At 48.1% G+C, this 18,084-nt stretch overlaps 3 protein-coding genes across 27 annotated transcripts in view; 1 reads left to right on the top strand and 2 right to left on the bottom strand.

Moving 5' to 3' along the window:
* The window catches only part of MLH3 (mutL homolog 3), a 31,011-nt gene extending 27,243 nt beyond the window's left edge, over positions 1 to 3,768 (top strand). For 12 of the 21 annotated variants that reach the window (XM_065593395.1, XM_065593384.1, XM_065593380.1 and 9 more), the window contains 3 exons: positions 1,168 to 1,319; positions 2,068 to 2,238; positions 3,280 to 3,768. In XM_065593395.1, the coding sequence (XP_065449467.1) occupies positions 1,168 to 1,319; positions 2,068 to 2,160 (245 nt within the window). In that variant the 3' untranslated portion in view covers positions 2,161 to 2,238; positions 3,280 to 3,768. The remainder of the gene's footprint in view (positions 1 to 1,167; positions 1,320 to 2,067; positions 2,239 to 3,279) is intronic. The other 9 variants (XM_065593382.1, XM_065593390.1, XM_065593391.1 and 6 more) reach the window with 2 other exon arrangements.
* BBOF1 (basal body orientation factor 1) overlaps positions 1 to 18,084 on the bottom strand; it is a 1,057,902-nt gene that overhangs the window by 173,002 nt on the left and 866,816 nt on the right. The gene's annotated exons all lie outside the window — the stretch shown is intronic.
* Positions 4,538 to 13,459, bottom strand: EIF2B2 (eukaryotic translation initiation factor 2B subunit beta). 4 transcript variants are annotated; one of them, XM_008164681.4, is made up of 8 exons: positions 13,190 to 13,459; positions 11,999 to 12,119; positions 10,829 to 10,977; positions 9,270 to 9,433; positions 8,810 to 8,905; positions 7,683 to 7,820; positions 6,880 to 6,946; positions 4,538 to 5,076 (listed from the first exon to the last, which is right to left on the bottom strand). In XM_008164681.4, the coding sequence occupies exons 1-8, from the start codon at positions 13,350 to 13,352 to the stop codon at positions 4,919 to 4,921; spliced, it is 1,056 nt and encodes a 351-aa protein (XP_008162903.2). In that variant the 5' UTR covers positions 13,353 to 13,459; the 3' UTR covers positions 4,538 to 4,918. The 4 variants fall into 4 exon arrangements, with proteins under 4 accessions (XP_008162903.2, XP_008162908.2, XP_008162915.2 ...); XM_008164686.4 differs by lacking the exon at positions 13,190 to 13,459 and adding an exon at positions 12,932 to 13,159; XM_008164693.4 differs by lacking the exon at positions 13,190 to 13,459 and adding an exon at positions 12,497 to 13,136.

The following is an 18,084-nucleotide window of genomic DNA, read 5'->3' as shown; positions in this document are numbered from 1 at the left end:
AGCAAGTGAAGGACCCGCCGCAGAATTGCCGCTGAAGACCCGGAGCGCGGAAAGACCCCCCGCCGCAGAATTGCCGCCCCCCAAATCCTGGTGCCCTAGGCGACCATCTAGGTCGCCTAAATGGAAGCGCCGGCCCTGTTTATATGAGCTCTAGAACTTTTAATTCAACAGTTCTGTGGGAGCAGGAGGAGTGCCCTGTTCTCAAAGAGCACATTTTTGGCTGCGCCAAATGGTAACTTGTAGAAATGCCAGTATATGGTGTCCTGGAGACCCTGGAAGTGCTTGTTCTCTAGATCCATGATGGACATCTGGCTCATCTTCTGGGCTTTCAGAAGCCCAGAAGGTGAGCAGATCTCACAAATGCAAGCTGCAGTAATTCTAACCCCATTCATGCCAGCAGACATGTTGCATATTGCATTAACATTCCACTCATGGCCAAAGGGCAAGTGTGGATTGGTAGCATTGTTGCAATGGCACATCACTAGAGTCTCCAAGTGGCAGACTGCATACAAGATTTCTTTTAGTTAGAAGAGCAGGACATGTGCCATCTCTGAACTGCAGTTTACAAGCTGCTAAGGTGAGAAGTAAATGAGACCATAGATTCTCACGCCCTCTGGTGTTTAGAAAAGATAAAGTTTATTAAAGTACCAGAGAGACCTTACTATCCTGCCTGGATTTGCAGTGGTTGCATTAAATGCCCAGGTGTGGGAAAGAGTGGGTGATTACTGAGGTGGTACTCAATCTCTAAGTAGCATATGGGGTGGGTATTCAGTCTTTCTCTGCTTTGGTAGCTCCTCATTTGTGGAGTGGCCTGGTTTTCAGCTCCAGAGGAAGCTGCTCATGTGCCTTGAGCTGCAACAACTGTAGCATCTAGGAAGCAAGGAAATAGTTGCCCTGCCATCTAGTAGCCTCAGACCAAACCAAGCAACTTAGGCTGTGGAGAAGCTAGTCTGTGTGTGCCAGGAAGGCTTCTTGGGGGAAGTCTGATTAAGTGGAGCTACATCTGAAGTCTGGTGTACGGTGCTGCTGGTTTGTGGTCTCAGGGTGGGGGAGAAAGTGGGCGCTGCCCCGTATTAACTTGCTGTGCTGCCCTAAGTTCCCAGAGGGGAGCTTGTTAGCTGAGCTGAACTCTTGCCAGCATATGCTATAATTCGCTTCTCTTTTCAGGAGCTATTAAGTTTAATGATAGCTTGACTAAGGAGGAGAGCTGCCAGCTTGTTGAAGCTTTGTCCTTTTGCCAGCTGCCTTTCCAGTGTGCTCATGGGAGACCTTCCATGATGCCACTTGCAGACATAGACCACCTGAAGCAGGAAAAGCAGGTACAGTGTGAAGTGCTGGGCAGAGAAAGGCAACAAACCCACAGGGTGGGTTGTCTGAAAAAATGCGTTTAATCTTGCTAAGCCTTTTCATCCAAGTTTCATACCAACCAATAACAGCTCACTCTGTATCCACCACTTAATACAAACAGAGGTATCCTGACTGAAATAACCACTGACAACATGTGATGTAAACAAACCTCTAGCTCCTGTCCCTCCCTTAACCGTTCCTGTATTATTCCCCACAGTATTGTATATAAATGAACACTGCGACTCACTGGGCACAAAGGGCATGTCCAGATGCTATTTTAGATTCTACTCACGTGGTGTATTGCACATTTGCCTTTAGAACCCCACTGTTAACATGCCATTTCCTGTCATATTTCTTCCTGAAGTTGTACAGACTTGGTAAGCAGCCACTGGCAATGGTTATTCAGCTATCCTGTATCTTCTTAGGGAGTTACACTATTGGTAATACTCTGCAATTGAAACACTGTTATAAACTCATCTAAGACAAACTGGAGGGAATTCAAGAAGAGCAACAAAAAACTGGCCAGGGAACTGCAGGAGACTTATGAGGAGAGAATACGAGTTAAGTCTGTCTAGTTTGGCTAAGGGACAACTAATGGTGGGGAAGAACTAGTAATGTGCACCTTTCTAAAGAAGTGTGCTGTTCCCTAAATATGTTGAGTACATGGGATAGCCCACAGCAGATCAGTACTTTTTCTTTTTCTCTTCTTTCATAACTCAGTTTCTTAGGAAATGGCTGCTTGAAACAGTACATTTGCTCTGTGTGCCTGGATGGGTAAATCTACTATTTGAAAGGTGGAATTATTTAGGATGATATGAGGAGTTATAACCAAGAGGAATGGGATGAAATAAAGAGAGAAAATCTATGCTGAAGATCAGGAGACCAGTCAAGGTGGAGTGATTTTTTAAAATCAGATTGAGGTTTTGCAAAACTAATTTGAAAATTTGTAATATTGCAACTTTAGATGAAAATATACAATGAACTATTTTTCTTAAATGCCACTTCCAATAGGGTATTTGAATTTTACAAAAATAAATTGAATAGTATGGCCCTGATCCTGCAAACAAGCTGGTGAGTAACTTTACTCACAAGAGAAGCTCTGTTTACTTTAATGGGGTCACTTGTGCTTAAAATTAAATATGCTTAAGTGTAGCAGCAGCAGCGGTTAAAACATTGTATTTTTATTAAACTTTTCTCTTAGGGGCATAAAATCTTTCACTTCAAAACAAAATTGCTTCAGTGTTAACAATGAAAAGTTACTTAGACTTTTAATGCACAAGTTATTATGAAACATTTTTGTATTTCAAAAGCAGGAGCCTGAAATTAGGCTCCTATGCCTATATATAGGCACTTAGGTGACTTATGAGCACAAGTCCCATTGACTTCAAATCCTGCCAGAAGAGTATAGCCTTGCCAAAGCATTTCAGCTTTCTTCATTCATGCCAGTTTATATCAGAATGTGGTGCTGGTTGCAAATATAGGAAGGTCAGTTTGCTTATCAGTTTTATGTTCTTACAGTAAGGGTGTTAATGAGGCCCTGGGCTTGTCATTTTCAGAAAAGATGAGCCTTTTAAGTGAGAGACTTCAGGGAAAAAACATGTAAAATCTGAAATTCTACTAACAATGAGGAAACTGAATGGAAGAAACAAGTACAAAACACCTAAGCCTAAAATAAAAGCAATGAACTAGCAAGATGTATATTAAAAAAAAAAATCTGATGTTTAATAAAATAAAATCTTGACTTTTATCCACCCTGCTGCCAAGGAACTGCATCAGATTGTGAAACTGGAAGTCATGGAGGACATTTAAAATTAGATTTGCTAAAACACTTGAGCATCTTTCTGTGTGGGGAAAGGACTGTGGAGGTCAGTGAAGTCCTTTTCTCTTAATGAAACTTTGTATCAATTCATTAATTCTCTTTTCTCCTACCAGCCTAAACCTAATTTGGCTAAACTGCGGAGAATGGCCCAAGCTTGGCAGCTGTTTGGGAAACAAGGACAGCACTTGGAAGTGTGAGCTAAAAACCAGACCCTCCAGGAGTGCTGATGTCACGTAACCCTTCATACTTCCAGCCAGCAACGTGAAACCAGTGTTGCTGCTTGGATGCAACTCCTGAGCCAGGACGGTATCAGAAGTACTACCGTCACAGCTGACCTTCTGAGGAGTCAAGATAATCCATGGGAATGTGGCAGGAGAAGGCTCCTATAGTCCAGAGAAGAGGCTTCAATGTTCAGAAATTATATTGTGTGCCCAGACTTGGCTATTCAAGGGTAGAAAGAGTCTCACATTTGCAAGTGTTAAATTCCCTTCTTGTGAGAATGGCAGGATTCCTCATAGGGGAAGGGTTGTTGTTTTAATGTATTTACAATGCTTTGAAAGTGTAGAGGGCTAAGTATTTATTAATAAACCAACACTACTTTCCTCAGGCTCATGTCTGACTGGAGTGAGCACAGGCCATCTGCAAGGTTGTGCAGGCAAACTTAGAGTCAGACCATCAAAGCACCAAAAGTGTCACTTTATTCAACTAAGCATTTAATAGCAGAGCAATCCCAGCTTGCTGTTTCTTTTCTTGCCTGTGGCTTTCACAGCACATCAGTCCTTTTCCTCCAGGTGGAGGGGAGATCTCAAAAATATAGCCAGATGCTATCTTCTCAGTAAAACATGAGGTTGCTGGAAAAGAGGTCGTTAAGGATCCTAGAGAACATCTTGCAATAAGAAATCCTGCTCGTATTCTAATTTTATTCTGCCTCTACTCTTCAATTCACCCTTTAGCTCTAAATAGATTGGGGTTTATTTCTATACCAGTAAGAGGGTCATGTTACAAATTTCTATTGACTTATTAGGCATTACTATAGCACACAGGATTTAAGTGCCTAAATTAAAAACAAGAATCCTGGCCCAGCAGGTTTTACTGTCTAAGCAAAACCAGAGGGAAATATTTCACTTCTTACCCTAAACGGTGATGTAGTGTTGCTGTGCACTGTTAAAAGAACTGTCATATTGCCAGAGACAACTAAAGAGAATGCAATCTAAGGCCTTTGGTTTGTAATAGAAGGCTTTTCAGTTTGCATCCACCAAAGCAACTACAGCCATCTTGCTACAACAGCAGCTCACTACTGGGGCCAGTGTGCTGCTACTGTTTGAAGAATGAGCATTTTATTCTTGTGTAGAAAATAAGCCAACAGCAGAGACCACTACAAGCAGTCTTTATTGTAGCACACTAAGGTAATGCAGCTTAGTGGCAACAGAGAATTCCATTTATACCCGGTCCATCCTTGAACAAGAACTTCTGTGGAGATATACAAGAATGGCAACAACAGGTTCCAAAAATCAAATAGATTAAAAACTGTTTCATGTGCCTTGTAATACAAGTGACAGAAGCAAAGCCAGGTGTAGATCTCTGCTCACTGCTGCTCTTGGCTAGGGTGGAAACATTATACTCCATGCAGATGTTTCCTTTTGAAGACAGTCACCCCCATCTCTGTAGCCCTGGATTTATTTAGCTGCTGGATCTTCCAAAAGAGCAAGGTAGGAAGAGCTTGGACACTGAGGCACTTCAAGCCAGTAGAGCTTAGAGTTCATGGTCATCAGGATGGTACAGCTCACTCATGAGGCGATAGATATAGGAGGGTGCATTACCCCCAATATTGGAGATGAAGAGAGTAATGAGCTCTGGGGGAACATAGTCAAACACTGGGCAGTGAACATTGATCTTTGACAGGATCTCCCCTGAAAAGGAAACAGTCATGGTATTAGAGATGAGCAATGGACAAGATGATGTGGAGTGTGGCTTCACCATACACTGCCTGGAGTACAAGTTGTGACCCTTGCCCCACCACCCCTAAAGTCAGCACTGAAATAGCAGAACAAGATTTGAGACAACCCCAACCGTGGTAGGTTTATTTGAATTATGGGTATAGGGCACAGTCTTGGATAAGAATGATAGAGTTTGCCCCTGCTGATAGCTGTTGCTGGTGCTAACCAGAAGATCCTCCACATGGAAAATCTGCAAAATGCTACAATGAAAGCCTTAATCAAAAGTGTCTTAGCCCTGCACTTGTGGGGTCCTGCTGCACAGAAACATGGATTTGGAAGGTTGGTTGCTATGTAACTGGGCACCAGAGCTGCTCTCTTTTTGAAGATGGAATCTCAGAATTTAAGGCCCAAAGGGACCATCATGATCATCTAATCTAACCTCCTACATGTCACAGGCCACAGAACTTCACCCACCCCTTCCTACAATATGCTCATAACCTCTGGCCGAGTTACTGATATCCTCAAATCTTCATTTAAAGACTTCAAGTTACAGAGAATCCACCATTCATTCTAGTTCAAACCAGCAAGTGACTAGTGACCCTACACTGCCGGAGAATGCAATATCCCCCCCCCATTCTCCCCCCCCCCCCCATCTCTGCCAATCTGATTGGGGGGGGGGGACAGGGGAAGGAAACACATTGCCCTCCAGTATGGTGATCAGTTAGACCATGAGCATGTACCCAGACACCTGGGAAAGAACTAACTGGAATAACTCTGTGCCATGTCCCATCTCCAGCCATTGTAGATATGTGCTAATAGTAGTCATAGATGGGACATACGCCATTGTAGGCATCCTCATCATAACATCCCGTCCATAAATGTATCAAGCTCAGTCTTGAAACAAGTTAGGGTTTTTGCCCCCATTACTCCCTTTGGAAGGCTGTTCCAGAATTTCACTTTTCTGATGATTACAAACATCCATCTAATTTCAAGCCTAAACTTGTTGAGGGCCAGTTTATATTCATTTGTTCTTGTGCCAACACTAGCATTTAACTTCAGTCCTTTTACAGCGTGGTGTTTGTTCCTCTGATGTATTTTATAGAAAGCAATCATATCTCCCCGCAACCTTTGTTTTGTTAGGCAAAACAAGCCAAGCTCTTTATGATCTTTTCTTGTAAGGCAGATTCTCCATTCCTCTGATTATCCCAGTAGCTCTTCTCTGCACCTGTTCCAGTTTGAATTTGTCTTTCTTAAACATGGGAAACCAGAATTGCACACACTAACCTGGCCTCAGAAGCTCCAGGGCAGAAAGAAAACTGTCAGCCAGTGGTAATAATCCATATAGTATTTCTGGAGTTTTATGTTCCAAGAAGTCACACTACTTATGAGCGCTACACAGAAACTAGTTTGGTTTCTCTGCTACTGTGCTAGGTCTGTTCCGCCCACCAGCTGGCAGTCACCATCAGAACCTTGATTTTTTTTTTTTTTTTTTTTTAAATTACTACCTGTATAAGGAAGTGTTTAATGGGTAGGAACCCAACTACAAGGATGGAGTTCAGAGGAAACCCTGTTCCATTCCTCCTATCAGCCAAGTAGCATGTAAACTAGGACAGTGGTCAGAGTCATTTCAGAGTTTAAGACAATGGGCAGGGTTTCCTGCCCTTGGTTACAAGCTAATTCTGTCTTTAAATATGTGAGACAGGGGCCTGGTTCCTGCTGCCTGGGGTCAACACAGCTAGTTCCCCTTCAAAAACCTGCACTAAAGAGGACCGGTACCTTCTGTGAATGGCAGCACTTCTTGTGGAGAGACAAACTTGTAGAATGAATCCTCTTCATTAGGGAACTGGAAGAAAGAGCAATAGGGTCAGAAGAGGCCACCCATCTCCATTATACCATATGGAGCTGGGGCATAAGTGCTGGAAGGGACTGAGCAGAGGAAAGTAAGGGCTCCACAGCTTAGGTTTGTAGAGTGTACAGCAGTTGCCTGCAGCCTCAGACTGGAATATGCATGGCAACTGCAGCAAGGGGCTCAGGCAAGCCATACATTCCTAGTTCCTTTATGCCTGCTTAGATTCTGGCTGCTCTGCAGGATAGCCTGGTAGCTCAAGATAAGAGAGAGACATGACTGCCCCAAGCTGCTCTTTAGTGACTTGAGATGGGATCCATATTACAATATCAAAAAAGCAGAGCAGGAAAGTTCTAAAACATCTCCTTCTGCCTTTGAAGATGTGAGTTCAAATCACCACTGGATTAAGTGAAATGAATATAGTAACTCTCAGTCTCTAGTAGATGTTGATCTATATCATAGGAGCCCACCATTCAGCATATCTGGCAATCTGTACTGGAACAAAGGCCTTATCTGCATCAGTAGAGCTGTTGCGGGGAGGTGTATCAATGGGGGAGGGGCATCCTTGTGTTAAAATCAAGGTGCATTAGCAGGGTTGGTAGAAACCTTCTGGGTTGCCAACCTGTATTTTAACCAGTCAATACTATCCATTCCTCACTTTCATGAGCAATATTGGTCCCTCTATTTGCCACGAGATCGAGCAGATGCTGTAATCAAAAGTTGCTGCACCTACCTGTGGTGAAAGCTTGAACATGGGTGCACAGACGATGAGGGGAGTGGAGTGGTGTTTAGCTGCCAGTGCCAGGGTATGAGTCCCACTTACAGCGATCAATGCACCATTGGCCAAGATTGTCTTTGTACCAATGATCACCTTCCAAGTACAAATTAGTATTAGAGCACTTTGCAGTGAACTGAGACAGGCAGAGAAAAGGAGCTCCAAATCCTGGCTACTGGCTCAGCCCATGCTGGGGCTAGGGGCTGCAGGTTCCCACCATCTATATACATCACAGCAAGAGGGCATTGCACTGACTAGACAGATAGTGAAAGGCTGGGATTCTAGCTCAGTAGGGTCCTGGGTATGTTCCATCTGGGACTGGCTCTGCACAAAAGTTTTCCTCTACCTAGAACGGCACCCAGAACTGTCAGACCTGCCAAGTGGAAGTTAGAAGACTAGCAGGCATTCATTGGAGGGCTGTGGGGCCCTATTATCATCTCCACATGATAGTGAGGAAAGCAGTCCGAGCTCTGAGGATGTCCAGCAGCCATTTCCTGACACCCTGCCAAGGGCTGGCATACTGCCTACTATATGACTCGTGCTCTAGGCAGGGGCGCAGTGCTTCCCACTCTGGGGATGGGCAGGTTTTGGGGGGTTTTTTATTTAAAAAAAAAAAAAAAAAAGCTGGAGTCAACCCTTTGTCTCACCTGGCTCTAAAGATCTGTCTCAGAGCAACTCTGCCTCCACTCAGCACCACTGTTTGTTCTAATGCATCCTGGAAATTTAGCCACGCAGGTGAGGGGCAGCTGGGAGTAAGTTGAGACTCCCCGTGGAAGTGTCCCAGTGTGGTCAGTCACACTGGTCTCTGCATGTACACCGTATCCTGCTCCCCATCCCCAGTCTTTTTAAATTGTAAGCTTTTCAGAGGAGGGGTTCTCTTTCTACATGTCTGTATAGTAGCACTCAGATCGTGCTGGGTACAATATGTAAATATTAAAACCCCTCCTAAGACTACCTCTCTAGCCACCTCTCTCCAAGCTCTTTGAGGACTTTGATAGGGGGAGCAAACTCACTTGACACTGCCTATGGATGGCCCTATAAGGCCTGAGCACCAGAACCCCACTACTGCACCCCAAAAAACCTACCTTGTTGACTCGAGACATGACAGCAAAGATGGCTGCATCACTCATGACAGTGGTTTCAATCTCCTCTTTGGAAAGACGGACGGCCATTTCATGACCCTACAGAAGAGAGAGACTCTGGTGAGTTCCTTAAGAGGAACCAGACAAGGAAGCTCCTGAGCTGGACTCGATGCAGTGCCAGACACACTCAGTTCAAACCAGAAGTTACATTATCTGAGCCAGATGTGTGCCAGTGATATAGCAAATATGCTGTCCTCTAAATCACTGGTGGGGCAGGCAAGAAGTTTCCCCCACTTCTTGGCCATAGCCAGCAATCTCACAACATTTCTTGGGGCAGTCTAGTCACTCCCTCATGCTGAGCAGAAGGACCTGTTATTTCTACACCTGCTTCTCCTAAGGCAGATAAAATACTGCACAGATACCACAGGCACAGCCTGGAGAACATGGCCAACCAGGGACCTACCTGGCAGAAGGGTGCACACTCCGCTACAATGACATGGAATTTCCGCTTGCGTGCTGCCTCCTTCAGGAAGGCCTCGACAGTGCGAGAGTAGCCAATGGTCATGATCACCTCATTGGAATGGATGTGCTCCAATGCCTGCATCGCAATGTTATCAGTGGTGCCCTCTGCAAGGGAAGCCATCCAGCAGTAAGAGGAGAGTCAGGCCTAACACCTGCCATGCTGATTCCTGCCACAGACAGCACCAACAGGAAAGGGCACAAGCCCTCTGCCACAGCACACAACTGCAATTATCTCTCTCTGGAGCTATCCCATAGGCCAAAAACCCCCCAAAACATACTTTTTAGAGCTTTGGGTTTGAAGGGAGAGCATCTGAGGGTTTGAGCTCCAACTTGATGAAAGGGCACAACATTCCTTATCTGAACACTGAGACCCCAATTTGGTAAGTAGGTTATCACTTGACCCCCCCGAAACCAGGCTCTGTGTCACATCACCGTTAGCTCAGGCAGCAACATGGCCATTGGTGGAGGAGCATCAGTTCAGTTCCCCAGCCCCTGCACCAGCTGGGATCAAGCTAGAGCCTGGCTGTACGTGCCTTGTGGCAGCACAAAGGGCACCACACCCTGACCTCCATAGGCTCCCGAACTGCCCAGGAAAAGAAGGCATATTGAAAATCTCATAATGGGAGAGGAAAGGACCAGCATCAGCCATGGTGGCCACCCTGCCCACAGACTAGCTCTTGGTGCCAGAATGGGAGATGCATGAGGAAGTTATAGCCTGTCAGTACTGAATGTGGAGGGGGGTTGCCAAGCAATGTAATCCTCAAGAAGACAGATGTAGAAGACAGTCACACTGGTCTCTGCATGTACACTGCTCCCCATCCCCAGTCTTCTTAAATTGCAAGTTTTCAGGTGAGAGGTTCTCTTTCTACATGTCTGTATAGTAGCACTCAGATTGTGCTGGGTACAATATGTAAATATTAAAACGCCTCCTGAGACATCCTCTCTAACCACCTCAATGACCTGTTGGGAAGGAGAACTGAAGCAGAATGCTGTACCATGTGCAGAGTGGAGTTTGGGAGGCTCATAGCAACCCTCCTAGCTGTCTCAGGTGCTGCATGCAGACCTCCTTGGCTGCAGAGACAATACTTGCAATGCATCCGCCAGGGAAGAAGTGCAGGGGAAAATATTTAATTCTGTTCCCTGCAGGACAGAAGTCTGTCTCCAGGGTCCATCCCTGTCCTGAGCATACCATAGCTCCATCTTAGTCAATTGGGGGAAGGGCTCTACTCAGGTTCTTTCAAAGCCTTGAGTGTAAACCGCACAGGGCTGAATTTTGCCTGTTTCCAGAAGGTGCATACTTGACACTGTTCTGCTCTCCTCACAGGACCACATAGGAAGGGATCCCTGTGTACTGCTCCCGGGACACACATTCTGCAAGATTGAGTCTCACAGCTCCCCATCCTTTCCATTCAAACTGGAAACTGGCTCTTCCCCATCCCTAATCCCATGAGCAGCCCTCTCTCCCACCCAGAGATAGAATGGTTTTAGTTCATCTCCTACCCAGCTCTATCAGCAGCTCACTAATAGCTTCAATCACATTAGCCCTGAGTGGGGGATAGGGTGTGTTGAAGTCCTCACTGAGCCCTCCAGAGGTCAGAAGCTTGTGCAGTGACTCCTGCTGGTCACTCTCCTCACTGCGCCCATGGAGCCTATGGAGAGAACACAGCCCATCACAGCAAGAAGGGAGCACAAGTAAACAACGTGTTGAAGCCTATGGAAGAGGCTGCTTTTGAGCTACACTGTCGTTCCACAGCAGAGAAAAAAGGGGCCTTACTTATTTGGGGTCAGATAAGAGGGCCACACATACTTTCTCAAACAGCCTCCAGAGCAGACATGCCAAACCTGTGGAAAAAAGGCAGAAATTGGGCTTGGTTTTGCTTAATTGGCTTGTTGGCTAGTTTTTGGCTTGTTGCTTCTTTTTTTTTTATCAGCTCCTGGCAAGCAGGGACGGGGGTGGACGGGGGGGGAAAGAGAGTCAGGGGTGCACAACAGGCTCACCACAGTCTAGACTGCACACTGGGGGGGGGGGGGGAAATCTAGTCACAGAGTATTGGGGGTTCTTAGGGATTGGCTTGTTTTGGCCTTGTTTTGAAATGGGATTAGCTTGATTTTTGGCTTATTGGGAAAGTCGGGATGCTTATTTACCATGTGAAAGTTGGCAACTGTGCTCCAGAGCTGTCTGTGGCAGAAAGCTACCTGAAGCTTTGCCAATAACTGTACCTTCTGAAAGCTATGTAAGTAAACTTTGAAAGCTGCAGGAGACACATGGAACAACCTGGCTCAAGGCTGCTGCTCCAACAGAACTCTCTCTCTCCTAGGAAAGTGGGGAGAGAACAGCACGTGCAGTACAGGGTCAGAACACAGAGAGATCTGCAGCAGAGGGAGGGTTCACACAGCAGTAACACATACTAGAGGAAACATGGTCAGTAGCAGGGAAACCACAAGGCTCATTGGGGCGACAAACTTTCCTACAAAGGAATTAAAGGAGTTTAACCTTGAAGGAAAATCTTTGAGACAGGGAGGACAGACCTCTCATTTAGACTCCTGAAGAGGTCTCACGGGACCAGCAGAGAAGACACCATACAGGATCCAAATGATCCTATCAAGAAGATCTTCTCCCAAATCATTGAGAGGGATACACACAGGCAGCAAGGGGAGGGAGAGCTTCACCTGCCATACTCCTCACGAATGATCTTCAGCACTCGCCGCACCATGTTTCCCACAGTGGTCTCAGATGGCTGGGCTGCAGTCATCCTCTTGCCCTCCTTCCGAATCAGCGCCATCAGCTCCCCTGAAACAAGGGGATGGCTTAGTCTCTATCCTTCCAAGAGCAGGTCCTGGCCACAGCCTCAAGTAACTCCACAGCCAGTGGCCCTATGCCAGCTTAAAACCAATCTACCCTTCAACAGCCCTGCACCTGTTTCAATTGCTACTAACATATTGGAATAAATATTTAGACAGAAAGCTTAGCACCATGATCTAGAAAAATAACAGAGACATGAGCAAAAAAAAAAAAAAAAGTTTCAGGTGGGCTATAAAGGAGAGATCATTCCAAACTTGACAAGCTTTTAGATAATATTACTACATGAGTGGATGAGGTGAAGACGATAGATGAGATGGGATTTTTACTAAAATATTTCATGCAGTATATCACTAAATCCCACTCACAAAACTAAGTCAAAGTGGTTTGGATGATGTGTCACATTCCAGGAACTGTTCAAAGGATCATAAACCGTGAAGCACTGAGAGAGGAAAATCCAGCTGCTGGGTACTGCACGTGTCAGCATTAGCTCTGGTCTTATTTAACAGAGCATACTGAATTGGGAAGATCTGCAAATACCAGCAGGGAGGGAGAAATCCAGCGGATCTTAGGAAAAGGCGGCGGGGGGGATGGAGGGGGAAAGGAGACTCGGTATTCAGGGGGAAGTATCCCAAATCCAGGGCCGTGGTGGGCGGCAGACACTCATTTTGCTGATCAGAGAATGTTTCCTATCAAAGCTAGAGAGGGGGCTCATTGAAGAGCTAACCCCTGGGGCAAGCCGTGATTTCAGGGCGGGCGAGAGAGGGGCGGACGGAGGGATAATCACTGCGAGTGCCAGGAACCTTGAGCGCGGGCCCGTGGCTGGGAGGAAGCATCGGGGCCGGGCGGCGCCGAGTCCTACGGAGAGGGAGAATCCCGGCTGCGGCTCGGGGAAGCCCCTTGTCAGCGAGATGGGGCCGGGGCCGCCCATCGCTGGGGAAACGAGCCCGGGCGCCGCTCGAGGGCAGGGAGCTGGCGCAGGCTGCAGGGACACCAGCGCCCCAGAGGTGGGTTCCCAGCCAAGGGCTCCCGCGGGACCGCAGCTGCCCGCCCCGCCTCACCCGCGCTGCCCCAGCGCCCATGGCCGATGATCTTCCGCAGCAGCCCCACCGTCTGCCGCGCCGCCTCCTCGGAGCTGAGCCGCTCCCCGCCCCGCTTCAGCCGCGCCACGAAGGCCTCGATCCGCTCCGACAGCTCCGACTCCTTCTCGGCCGCGCCCGGCATCTTGACGGCGGCAGGAGCGAACTAAGGTCGGAACTGTGAGATCGAGGGCCCCACTTCCACCCGGATATAGGCCATGACGGACCACTTCCGCCTGTGTCTACTGCTATTGGCCAAGAGCCATTCTCTTCCCGTCCACTCCAGGCCGTTAAGCCAATCACAGAGACGGTCAAGGAGTCTCTCGTTCAGCGATTTCGCGGGGGGGTGTGCAATGTTTTCCGTCTAGAGGCTGTGACCTCTGACCCTCTCCTAAATTAGCGTCATTCCAGGGCCCTCTTCCGAGTCTGGCCGCGTGGGGTCTGCCGGGGTGGTGGAGCTAGGGAGGCTTCGTGGAGTCCATGTGGGGCAAAGTGAAACACGTGTCTGGGGGAGGGGCGAAGGGAGCCCCACGTGCCTGAGATATGGGGAGCAAGTCCCTGGAACGTTCTGGGGGGAGCATGAAGCGAGCCCCACGTGCATACCTCCCAACATGTCAAGTGGCTAAAGTGGGACGCTGGGCCACTGAGGTTCAGCCTCTCTGCCCCTTGTGCCAAATATGATATTGTGACAGTGCATGGGGTTGCAATGATGCTGAAATTTAGCCTGGCCACCCTGGCAGAGACAGCAGAGGGACAGACCAAACCTGAGTGGTGCTGTAACCCTGCATCCCAAGTTGCAACACCACTTGGTTTGAGCGCCCAGAGCTAACTGCACCTCTCCTCCCCAAGCTGCCCTGAATGTGGGAAATGTTCCTTTTCCATTGGGATGGGGCAAGGTTGTGGGTGAAAGTGAACAGTTCTGTGGAACCTGGGACTGTTGGGAGTTCTGCATGTGTGTTGGACATAGGGGGTGCACAAAGTGAGCCCCATGCGCCTGAGGTATGTGGGGGACAAGGCCCAAATAACATAGTGCACATGACAAAGGGAAGAAAGCCCCAAAGACCCAGGGATGCGGTAAGGGAATGAGACCTAAAGGCCCATAGATCTGAGGTGAAGGAGTAGGGGAGCGAGCCCCAAATGCCCAGAAGAGGTGGAGGGGAAGTAAACCCCAGTCTTCCATAAGAGGGCTCTCATTCATAACTCAGAGTGCACTTTTGTCTAACTTATGTTTGCAGTCTGAGAGAAGGGTGGGAGACTTAGCTAATTGGTATAAAAGAGAAGGCATTGTGACCCCCACAACGCACTTTCTGTAGAACAGTGCTCCACAAAGTCTACAGGTTTCAAAATACAACACACACTCTTGATCTGAGTTGTAACTGCTCAGATACAGTTAGGGTCTTACATACGGGGCACTGTCATCTCCCTAGACCAGGGATTCTTACGACAAATGTTTTGGTGGCCTCAGAGTGTGGCCACCAACTCTGGCTGGTGGCGATGCTGACAATTTTTCCTAAAATACTTAATTAACTTTAGGAAAAACAAATAAATATGCACATATACCTGTCCAAATCACTATAATTTATTTATGTAGGGTTTTTTCAGACTCAGTAATAAAAAGTAATTTACAGTTGTCTCTATTCTTTACTGGACATAATCAGAATAGAAACACAAATAAGGTGCTTCGCATGGTTCTTGTCTTTTTTGTTGTTTCTTTTGCTTTTTTGGTTGCACCAACTGCCTGCACCTCCAGCATTTCTGTCTCCAGAGCGGGGCAGGGCCCAACCGTTGTTGGCAGCCCTGGGAGAGGGGCCACTGCTTTGCGCCCCTCGCGCCGCCCCCCTCCCCCCAGCCCAGTGGGCTGTGGTCGCAAGAAAAGGCCCTGGTGGCCACAGGCAGCCACGCTGGCCACATTTGAGAAACACTGCAACCAAACTATCCTATTGAAGGTGTGGGTGATTGTGGGCAAACTGCCATTTAATCTATCTAGGCATGTACAAAATGTGAATCAAAGTGGTGCCGAGGTGCTGTTTAATTCATTGGTTGCCCTGGAAGAGACAGAGTAGGACCTGTTGGTTAGTTCCAGGGTCTCACCAGTGTGGAGAGGGACACTTCATGGTGGAGCAGCCTAGAGCACTTGTGAGCACAGCAGAGTGGATGTGTAGTGTCTGCTCAGCAGAGTAGAGAAGAGACAGGCTGGGGAGAGGAGGGTGGAAGCCATGTTGGAAGCTAGGTACTCTCTCTCACTCCCCTTTTAGAATCCCTTAATGCCCAATGCTGACATTCTGCTTGTAGCAGTTTATCCTTTTCCATTGTCCACATGACATTCACCGTCATTTCAAAGGCAGATTTTGGCCAAGAAGAATTCTGACCTTCCCCAGCCCCACAACTGAATTGGGGTGGCAGAGAGATTGGGAGTGTCCATCCTGTGGGAACCTCCATGGGCAAAGGCTTCTGCAGGGCTAATTTGGAAAGGAGGTGGGAGGAAGGGCCTTGGATCACATGTCCTCCCCACAGTCCAGCCCTGCCAGTTCTCAGGAGCTCTGTTTTCTTTACCCACAATCCCCATGGTGTCCCCTGATGGAAATAGTAACAATCCCACGATTCCTAATAACGGCATTGGAGTGAGACATTCCTGAGGTCACTTCCCTCTCTGCCCGTCTCCTCTTGAGGCTGCCTTCCCAACCCATGGGTTCTTGCAGCCTGTCTCTGGCGAGGCTTGTGCAGATATAGTGTGGGGACAGCCTGACTTGTGCCCCGTTCCCTTGGGTCTGTGGAGGCTATGCCACTTGGAGCCGCTTCCAGTCTTGTTCGCTGCTCCTTCCATTCATTCTGAGTCCCAGTATCTCTACTTTCTGCTGCAATAACAAGGCTTTGGATTAAGGCTGTTAGATGTTATTTCAGCTGGGATGGGGCGGGATCGGCAGTGGGAAGAAATGGCTACAGTACAAACTGCCTGAGAAAACGCATCTGGAATGTTCCCAGGGAGGGTAAGTGGGGCCTCAGCACCAAAAGTCCCTCAGTAGAGGAGTAAGGGAGAGGAGAAATAGGATAGGGGAGGAGGTGCTGCATCTCGTCCCAGAATCCCTGCCCCACACGGAGATAATAGGAACCCAGCTTCTCTTACTGTAGCTCAGAGCACATTACTAACGCTAAATAATGGGGGCCTCCTGAGGTCCCTGGGTAGCAGGTGAGGATCACTATGCCTGGTTTTCAGATGAGAAATGACTTGGCCAAGGCTGTGCTGGCTCTGAGCCAGCGCCTTCACCCCTCTCAGTTTTGCCAGCCCATTTCCAGAAAGCCCTTCCCAATTGCCAGATTGCTAGAATGGGAACTGGAAGGGACAGTCCAGCATGCTAGTGGGAGGCAGTAGCCTGAGAGGAGGGGGGACAGCAGAAGGGGTCTCACTGCCTCTATCACTGCACTCACCCCAATGGCTGGAAGTGCTGTAGCACTGGGCCGCTCAGTCACAGAGGAAGGAAGATTGAATAGGGATTCCCAGGTAGGCCCCCTGCAAGATGTGGAGCCTACGTTGGTGGGGAGAAAGGGTGAGCATTGCGGGTGTCAAGCTGTCCTGCAGTGGCTCAAGAGCATGAATACTGACCTCAGGGCAGACTGTTAAGAAGCAGGACACAAACCCCCAATTGGTTGTGAATTCCATACTTAAATTTCACCAACTGTCAAGTGGAAACTCCTCAGTCAATATAACAGTGTAACCATGAAGTCACAGCCAGTCCCCTTGGGTACTCCAGTCTATAGGCGCCAATTGCACCCACGGAAAAAAATAGTGGGTGCTGAGCACCCACTGGCAGGCCCCACCGATCAGCTACTCTGCCTCCCACCTGCCGTTGATCAGCTGTTCAGCGGTGGGCAGGAGGTGCAGTGGTGGGGAGAGGGAGGAGGGGGACAGGAAGAGGCAGAGCAAGGGCAGGGGAGGGGCCTTGGGGGAACAGGTGGAGTGGGGGCAGGGCCTGGGGCTGAGCAGGGGTCGAGTACACCCATTCCACCACCCCCCTCCAGGGAAATCAGAAAGTCAGCACCCATGCAATCTATCTTGTCACCTAGGCAAGCTTGCCTTTGTGATAGATGGTTCTCTACACCAAAAATCACAACAATATTCAGGTTACTCCCAGTCCCAAAGGACCAGTCACTTACCCCAAGTCAATTGCCCCTTAGATCTCACACCAAAGACCATGCTTGTAGCCAATCCTATAATGAACTATCTAAAGATTTTATTAATGAGGAAGAGGAAATCAGAATTATTAACAAAGTTAAAGCAGTTCAACATACGCACACAAATGGGTTGCAGTCTTAAGTTTCAAAATGTAATAGAGGCTTCTATAATAAGCAAGCTTTATATGTCCATTAAGGCTAACCCAGGCTAAATGCTGGGGATCTCTTACTGATGCCCAGAAAACCTTGCCTTCCCAGACAGGGATGGCTCTATGTTTTTTTCCGCCCCAAGCACGGCAGTCAGGCAGCCTTCGGCGGCATGCATGCGGGAGGTCCGCTGCTCACGCAGATTCAGCGGCGTTTCTGCGGGTGATCTGCCGGTCCCGCGCCTTCACCGTACCCGCTGCTGAATTGCCGCCAAAGCTGCGGGACCGGCGGACCTCCTGCAGGCATGCCACCGAAGGCTGCCTCACTGCCGCCCTCATGGCAACTGTCACGCTGCCCCCCGCAGCTTGCCACCCCAAGCACGCGCTTGCTGCGCTGGTGCCTGGAGCCGCCCCTGTTCCCAGATTCAAAGCAGCATAGAGATACAGTTTCTCCTTGTCAGGGATTTTTATTCCCTTCCCTTCTTCTCTGAGCTCCTCTTCAAGGGGTGGGGAGAGCAATTAACAAAGTGTTTTGTCCTTTGATGTTCCACAATAGTTCAT

Source organism: Chrysemys picta, chromosome 4 (assembly GCF_011386835.1).
Source record: "Chrysemys picta bellii isolate R12L10 chromosome 4, ASM1138683v2, whole genome shotgun sequence".
Classification (NCBI taxonomy): domain Eukaryota; kingdom Metazoa; phylum Chordata; order Testudines; family Emydidae; genus Chrysemys; species Chrysemys picta.
Note: the sequence above shows the minus strand (reverse complement) of the source record. Positions and strands in the feature narration are given on the sequence as shown.

Excerpts from the sequence above, each read along its gene's own strand:
- EIF2B2 (XM_008164681.4), bottom strand. The coding sequence starts at position 13,352 with ATGCCGGGCGCGGCCGAGAAGGAGTCGGAGCTGTCGGAGCGGATCGAG. Across the intron at positions 10,978-11,998 it reads ATTCGTGAGGAGTATGGCAG|GCTCCATGGGCGCAGTGAGG; the intron begins GTGAAGCTCTCC and ends TTCTCTCCATAG. Across the intron at positions 5,077-6,879 it reads AGTGCTGCCATTCACAGAAG|GGGAGATCCTGTCAAAGATC; the intron begins GTACCGGTCCTC and ends TTTCCTTTTCAG.